The following is a 9,101-nucleotide window of genomic DNA, read 5'->3' as shown; positions in this document are numbered from 1 at the left end:
TTCTCACTCTTTGTCAAGTGAATCAGCTGTTTCTGTGCGTGTCGTAGCTCTTTTATTTTAATACAAATGGATCATTACAAAAACCCAATCCAAGACCCCCTGAGGAATAAAAAATTGTAGGAAAGAAAAGTATTGTCCTATAGCTAAGCATTCCTATTTAAGCAAGAAAATGAGACCATTGATTTATCATTTACTTGAGGGGAATAATAAGAATAAATAATGAAGAAAGAGAAATGGTGGTAGCGAAGGGAGTGGGGGAAAAGGAATCACACATGAGAGTGTCTTTCTCTGTCTATTAGTTTTTTTATCCCGTCGACTCCGCGGAAGGGAAATCCAAAGTGACCCTATTTTTTGGTACAGTTTTGTGGGGTTTTGACTAAAGAAAGAGAGAAAGAGAGAGACACCTTGTGCTCTATCTTCTTTCTTCCTCTTCTTCTACTGTCATTTTCCGATATATACTCTCGAGGAAAACAAAACCCAAATCCACTTGTTTTCCTTCACATACCTCTCTGGAATATTTTTATTTTTTATTTAATTCCATTCACTCACTCTCTCTATGTGTCTCTCTCTTACCTTTCACCACATTCACAATTAATCTCTTGAGCATGTTTGTTTTTTGTTATTGCAAAGACTCGGTGCTCCTTTGTTTCTTAGTTCAATCTCTCCTCTCTTTCATCATCCCTTCTTCAAGTTTGTTCTTTCTTTGAGTTAGCTTTCCAGATTCTTATCTTGAGGGAAAGACTGAAAAAAAGAAGAGAGAAGGAGCTGGCTGAGAAGATCAACAAAAGGATTATGCTACACTGTCTGCTCTTATTGCACTTTTAATTGCCTTGTGTCTCCTGAGCAGTATCAAAATCTGATATCATTTTAATAAAGGGAAAAGAAAGAAAGGCATTTGATATAAGCATCAAGCCATCTCATAAAGATGACCTTGGAGGGGATTTTCATTGAGCCTACTTCAACCACTGCTCCTGATCTTTCCCTTCACATAAGCCCCCCAAGCATCTCATCCTCTTCCTTGATTTCCAATAACACCACCAATTATGAACCCCAACCAAGTTTCCCTTCAAGGAGTACCGTCTCTCAAGCCCACACAGAACTCTCTTTAGGAAGAAATTTCACTTCAACACCAACACCAACACCAACACAACCACATAACCCTTATTACCAAAACCAAACCCCTTTCCATCATCTTCACCACAACAACACTACTAGTACTGCTACAACAAGTGGTGTGAATGTTATTACAAGTACTAGCACCACTAGTACACCCTTGAATCACATAAACTATGGAGTTTCATTGCTTGATGTGTCATCATCAGAGGGGTTGAGGCCAATCAAGGGGATCCCGGTGTATCACAACCGTTCATTCCCTTTCATGGCCATGGACCATGCTAGAGACAAGGATCATCACCACCACCCTCACAAGATGTGCCTATATCATCACAATCACATGCCTTCTTCTTATTCCTCTCTCTCTTGTTCATGTACTCCTTCTTCTTCACCTTCACCTTACTTTGCAGCGGGTGTGGATCCCATGTCCCTCTTGAACAACGGCTCCACCCTGGCCTGTAGGGCCGCCACTGCCACAAGGTTTAATGGGTTCTCTGGCGATGCTTTCAAATCTCATCCATTGCACCAATATGGAGTTGGCACCTCAGAAGCCTCTTCTGGGTTAATGAGATCAAGGTTTTTGCCTAAGCTTCCCAACAAGAGGAGCATGAGAGCACCAAGAATGAGGTGGACTAGCACCCTCCATGCTCGATTTGTTCATGCGGTTGAACTTCTTGGTGGCCATGAAAGTAAAGATTATTTCTTTCATTTTTCATCACTATTTCTTTCTGCTAAAGATTTGTTGTTGTTTTTTTTCCTTTCAGTCTCTCTCTCTCTCTCTCTCTTTTTTTTTTTTATTATAAATTTTTAAGTTGACTTTATTTTAATCTTCTAAATGTCTTCTTCTTTGTTTTATTAACGAATTGAGAGTGTGTATTTGTTTAAAATTTTAGGCTTTTGATTAGCTAACGTGTTTGGATGTGGTGAATTCAGGGGCTACTCCAAAATCAGTTCTTGAGCTGATGGATGTGAAGGATCTAACATTAGCTCATGTGAAGAGCCATTTGCAGGTATGATTTTGAATCTTTGAGTGTTGTTCATGTGGGGCGGTGTTTGTGGCACGGTAACCGATGTAGAAAGCAGTGAATGTGGGAGTGGATGAATGAATTTAAAGTGTGTAGTGAGCCTTTAACGTCTGAGAAGACCAGACAGAAAACAGTTTCTGCTTTGAAAGAGAGAGAACAGACAAAGATCATCATTTTCCAATAATAGACCATCTCATTACAACCTCATCAAACATCAACCTCGTGATTAATGAGATAAACCCAACCAGACAATCCCAGAAGCCAACATACAAAGAGAGAGAAAATGAAAATGGATCTCAATGGGAATTGGTTTTATATTCTTTATTTTTTTTAATAAAATATTAATTTAGTTTTATTATATATATATATAACATCTCACGCACGCTAATTATTAATGGATTTTCTTCCAAGCATGGTATAAAATGCTTTGTTTTTGTTTATGACTTCTTCCCAGATGTATCGAACTGTTAAGACCACTGACAAGCCTGCAGCTTCTTCAGGTAATTCGTATTGCTTAATCTTCAACCATTTTTTTTCTCTTTTTTTAGCAGCTTTATATTTTTCTTAAGCATACACGAATTATTATTTTTTTCTCATGTAACAATAACAAAAAAATAATGTCACACTGGTTCTTTTTAGTCCTTACAATTATTTTACTATTACTTTTAATTTTACTGCAAAATATTCCTTTCTTCTTTCTTCTCTCGTACTTTTACACAAACCCTTTAAAAAGGACAGTCCATAGATATTGAACAAGACTCCACATTAGTCCAAAATAAATTATATAATATGGTATTAATATGCATGCATGCATAAATGAAGTTTTTTAAAATTTTGGCTTTGCAGGCCAATCAGATGGGTCTGGAGAGGATGAGTTGTCTCCGATTGGTAGCACTGCCGATCGCGGCAGTCTCCGGCAATTCCCCAACCACCAAGGGCGGCCGGAGTGGACGGCGCAACAAGACATGGACTACTCTTCCACCACCACTCTATGGAGTAATTCCTCAAGGTATCCTTATACCAATTTCCTCTTTACTATAGTTTGAGAACATAAATTAATTTATGTTTTATATATATGTATGAGTATTGTGCAGCATGTATGGACGTACATGTTTATGTTTGTGCTTTATTTGCTTTTGCCTTTGCATGGTATCTGATGGATATCAATGCAATGCAAACCCACGTCCACCGGATTCTTCTTTTGTGAAGAATAAAAAGGGTTCTCATGTCAGCTTTTGCTTTGCTTGTGTTTGGTTGTTTCTTTCTTTTATATATCTTTTGTACCTCAGCGAATTTTCTCAACTGAGATATGTATATATGTAGCTATATATGATGGGTATATAATAAAGGAAAGCTTCAAGGCATAATCAATCGATGATTAGGATAAAAGCAAAGCACCTGCAGTTTCATGCGCTTTTTCTTTTCTCTTCTCCTTTGGAAGAATTTGATCTATTCTATATACTATTATATATATATATATATATATATATATCCACATTAATGCTTATTTGAACTTACCTAAGTGTTATATATGTATATATGAAGTTCTTATTCTCCACCATGGGAGATCTAACAAACACAAGTTAATAAATTTCTTCTTTTTCAAATACTCTTATCAATAATGTATTTATTGGACTGTGCATTTTATATAGTTTTGGTCATGAAGGAAATGGGCATATTCTACTTCAGGTGTTTTAGCTTAAAATGGTGCTGCTTTGGTTTTATTTTTTTACTAGACCATGTTAGAAGAGACCCCACTATGGTGCCTAGTTAAGAGATTCGTGTAAAGGATTCTCGGAAGAAGAGGGAGGAAGAAATTAATAAAAATAAATATTTAATGGGAAGATGTTGACGGTTGAATCCTCTTAGTTACATGTCTTGAACAAGAGACTAATTCTTTTCTTTTTATTCTTGAATACCTTTTTGTGAACGAAAAAGTACCACACTCAACACACATTGCACGAGTTATATATATTGTTAAAAAAATAGTAAGAATTATATAAATATATTTTTAATTTCTAATATATTAATTAAACATGGCTTTCTAGTTAATACATACATTTTATTTGTTAATTCTTACTCTTCAAGCAGTAGTTAACAAAATTCTAATAACATCAAAATAACTAGACGAAATCAAAAGAGATTTTTCTATAAAAAAAGAAAATAAAAATTGATTCATAAAAAAATACTCATGTATTTAAAATTATAATTTTTTTTTAAAGAAAGCAAAAATGAAAGATCAAGATATACATACTTTAAACCTGGAGGATATAATTAGTTGACTCTCGTGCATGATAACTAAGCTTTGAAAAACATATATAGATCTTAAATTTCTTTTACCTGAGATTATTTAATTAGAATATAAATTTCTGGTAAGTATGTGAGTTTTGACTTTTTCAAGTAATACTAACATGAATAGCAAGTGGAACAGATGACATATGTACCTTTATGCTGTGCCTGTTATCACATATAACCGCTCAAAATAAGTAACAAAAAAGCCATCTTCACAGTTCAAGAGCTGTAGCTTATTAGTGCCTATACATATCTAAATTTGTCTGGACTTTAGCCTAACAGTGCATATTTTCACATAGATTTGTTGCATATTTGCGCCAACATAAAAGCAAGAATTCCTTTTAAGGTAAATAAATTAGTATTCAAAATGCCATGTCACTGTGCAACCCAACCTAGCTTTCACATAGTGCCTGTACTTTTTAAAAGCTGGAAAACCAGAAAGCACAGCCTCTTTTGTTGAAATAATGTCAAGTCATGAATCAGTTTCTTTTTACAAAAAAATACCGGCTTGGTACCACATATAAAAAAACTTTATATACAAAACAACATTGATACATCTTTTTATCTCTCTTTTCCTATTACATATCTTGAACACCTTAATAGTGGAAACTAGAAACATCATTCAACATTACTAATTTCTTTTTATGTCTCTTCTAAACGCATGACATCAATTATAATATTATTACTCATTCATCATGTGTCTTTCTCTCTCACGTTCTAAACTGGTATTTGTGTCAGTAACAAAACTAGCCAGCTTCTCCTAAGCTTATGATTATCCTTTGTTTATATCTGAAAGGAAGATATATTAAAGATAATTTCTTCAAAATAAACATAACATTATAGATGGAAGATGTGCAAGAAATATAACGTTTATATACTTAGATATTATTATCGCTGTGACAAAACAACAACATTAACATGAGTTTATAAATATAGACAAAATCTTTATTAGTATAAAGCCTTTTTAGATGATGACCAAAGTCATGAAAACTTAACCTCAAAACAAACAACACATACCAATTTAGAGATTTGTGTAAATCCTTGATGCACAATAAAACATATATTCCTCTTCAAAATTACATCTCTGAAAAACAATCCATCAATTTTCTACCTTGTTATTTATATGCTACGTGGTACAACTCTTGAGAGTGATGGAACTAATGCAATTATGTTTTGGTGACCTTGTGAATTTCATGGAACTGATAACAGTTGTGGAGAGTCACGGCTAAGAACCAATTCTAACGACATAGATGGTCTCAGATCACCTATCCTCCAGTCACAAACAATATCAGCAGGGCATCAAATTCAGGTAGTCAGAGATAACATTTGTTTGTAGTGTCATTATTATTATATTTCTCATTTACAAGTTATTGTTTCTATATGTTAATAACAAATAAACCTACAGGAGTGTGATTCAAGTCAACTCAAGAACAGCATGCCAGGTTCTAATTTGGAGTGCAAGAACCCGAGCTTGGAATTCACATTAGGAAGACCAGATTGGAATGGCAAAGAACAAGCCTAGCTAATTTTGATTATTGGTTCCCCTGTTTTCTTTTTTATTTTGCATCTAATTATTTATAAACTATGGTGACAACTTCATCATTATGAAATGTAGAGGTGGCATTTAGATAGATATAATTAAATTGGTGTCTAGGAGAAGACCCTCCGAAGTTCTACTTATATAGCTTCGGAAAGTGTTTTGAGTTTATGAACAGTTTTGTTTATATTTTATTTTGGATTTTTATTGGTGAGTGAGGATGAGAAACATCAAGAAATTAAGATGTAGCAAGAAGCTAAGGCTTTATGAACGAATTCAAAAGGTGAGATGCAGCAAATGTAGAAGATCAAGGAGGGGAAGGAATATAGAAAAGTTTTCAGGTTTTGGTTGAACTAGTTTGCTCTCATTTCTCTCCTCTTCGTTTAATTTTTTAAGTTCATCCCATTTTAGTTACTTACTTTAAAATATTAATCTGCATGAAATTTAGTAAAAAATACAATTAGAGCAGCACCCCTACTACGATGTGGTTCTTAACAAATTTACTCACGAATGCATGACGTACACCGGTACACATACACTTTATTTGTATCAAAGGGTAACTGACTCAGCCATATTTCTAAAGTTAATAAGAAGTAACTAAGATTAACTTAGTTTGTTTTGACAAAGATGCACATCCATCTTGAATAAAAGTTACATGTTCGTCACCAGTGTCGCTGTTCAATATATATGAATATGCCCAACAGTTCGAGTCGTTGAAAAGCAGGTAAAAGGGTCATTCATTTAGGTAAAAGTAGGGCAGTCAGTCAGTCTCAAACACTTGCAACCTAACCTATATATTAAAAATATTGATTTTAAATCTAAATTTAAGCTTTCTAAAATTTAATAGCTGAATTTTAGATTTCATAATATATATATATATATATATATATATATATATTTTGCTTAAATTCTTTTTTTTATAAAAATGTTTTTCTAATCAAATAAGCACTTTTTATGTATTTATCTAAACTCTTTTTAAAAAAATGTGCAAATTTTTGCTTATTTTTATTAAGTAACTCCCATCAGTTTCTTAAAAAAAATTAAGAAAATACTTGTTTAAAAATACTTCTTTTGAAGTTTTAATAAAAGGACATATAATTTAGGTAAAGTTAACTTTTTAATTTAACGATAAATTCTAAAAGTTATTAACCAATGTAAAAATAAGTAAAAGTTAATCAATTTTTTGTTATATATATATATATATATATATATATATATATATATATAAAATAAAGACAATACCGAAAACTAAGGATAAAGGCTTATCATAAAAAATAAAAAGGTTATTAGTGTGAAGATTGATTTAAAAATAAAAAATATATATATAGGGACAAATTAAAAATTTATTAATAAAATTAGAGACTAAACTTTACTTTAATCAAAATGATTTTTTCTATTGGAAAAAATTGGAAGTTAAAAAAAATGATATCATTTAAATACATTTGTTCAATCCGTTATGAATTATATATGATGACATTATGCGAAGTGAATGCATACAATATATAATTTATTAAGATTAATTTGTACATAAATTAACAACTTTTCTAAAATATTAAAAAAAAAATTCAATCCCAACTGGAGACAATTTACAAAATTGGTATTTTTGACAAGCTAGTAATATAAATTTTATTTTATGTTGACTCGTATTTAAATCTATAGTTCCATCAAGATCATAAAATAGTTTATCTAAAATTACAAACATAACTTACACAATTTGGTAAAATATGATTTAATTGTTTTTTTTTCTCTTTATATTAAATCTAGGTAGATACATGGGAAGGAATATTTCAATTTGAATTAATGTAACAAAAATAGTTTTAAAATTTTGTAAAAGCAATAATATATTTGATTTATTAATTAAGAATATTTAGTTTACATTGTTAAAATTCAATGTAAATTATGAGTTATTAAGTAAAGTAATTTTATCAAAACTTATTTTTTAAATAAGTAAATTCCTTTCACATATATATAGGTCAATCCATTAATGTCATAATGTCTAATTAATGAAATAACATATTCAATATTTTTTATAGAATGTAAATTCAACCGATTTATTCATTGTATTTGATGATATTACACTCATGATCATGCATATTAAATTTTAAACGGTTTGGACTCTTCTAAATATGTTACCTAACAATGGAATTTACATGTAGTTTAAATATCATTTTATACGCTGAAATATAGTGATAAGATAAACTATCAAACAATTTTAGAATTGTATGAAACGTTGTACACTTTATCTAATTAGTAATATCATCAAATATAATTATTGAATTCATTAAATTTACATTTTTTTAAAAATTATTGAAGTTATCATTTCACTAATTTGACACATGGTATCAACAAATTCTGATATATACATACATATATATATATGCATACATACATACATATATACATATATATGTATATATATACACACAATACACATGCACTATTGAAAAAATTTTATAGACAGATCAAGTCTACAAATATTTACCAGATTTAAAAGTTATATGATATTTCGTTATAAAGAATTCAAATTAATGAATAATTATTTTTATAGATATACATCAATTTGAATTAATATAATAAAATATTAAATAGTATACAAGTTTTGAAAAGAAAAATTGTAGACTTTATATATTCAATTAAAACTTTTAATTTAATAGTTAAATCTATAAAATTTAATATATACTTTAAATTATTAAATAAAATAATTTTATCGAAAGTTACACTTTTTTTCAACTTTAGACTTCCAAACACTATCATTTTTTTTTGCATGTTCTGGTTAAAGAATCGATATGTAAAAAAATTTCATTGAAAATTACAAAAGTTACATAAAAGAATATGCATATGCACTCTTCACTGACAATTTTCTACTCTTGATTCTTTAACTAGTACCGTAAGGACACTTGTTAGCATTTTCCTTTGCGAAATTAGCACAAATGTAATTTGCCAAAGTCCTCCCTCCTTAGCTTGATTCTGCTTGCAAATGCAATCCCAACATTTAGAAACCCACTTTCTTCTGTCTCTCTGTGCAAGAATGAATCTGCTAGCTGGATTTAGTTGTTCGAAAGTTCACTTCTGTTCACTGTTAAATTTGTTCATCACTCTCTACAAAACATGTATGCCATATATTTGATGATTCC

General features: G+C 30.8%; 1 protein-coding gene across 1 annotated transcript; it reads left to right on the top strand.

Annotated features, from left to right (window-relative positions):
• The first annotated feature begins 214 nt into the window (after positions 1-214).
• On the top strand, positions 215-6,320 carry LOC109788288 (transcription repressor KAN1). The gene is made up of 6 exons (XM_020346976.3): positions 215-1,802; positions 2,047-2,123; positions 2,593-2,638; positions 2,985-3,147; positions 5,640-5,739; positions 5,836-6,320. The coding sequence occupies exons 1-6, from the start codon at positions 926-928 to the stop codon at positions 5,950-5,952; spliced, it is 1,380 nt and encodes a 459-aa protein (XP_020202565.2). The 5' UTR covers positions 215-925; the 3' UTR covers positions 5,953-6,320.
• Positions 6,321-9,101: the final 2,781 nt, after the last annotated feature.

The sequence above is a fragment of the Cajanus cajan genome, chromosome 9 (assembly GCF_000230855.2).
Source record: "Cajanus cajan strain Asha chromosome 9, NIPB_CcT2T_4, whole genome shotgun sequence".
Lineage (NCBI taxonomy): Eukaryota > Viridiplantae > Streptophyta > Magnoliopsida > Fabales > Fabaceae > Cajanus > Cajanus cajan.
Note: the sequence above shows the minus strand (reverse complement) of the source record. Positions and strands in the feature narration are given on the sequence as shown.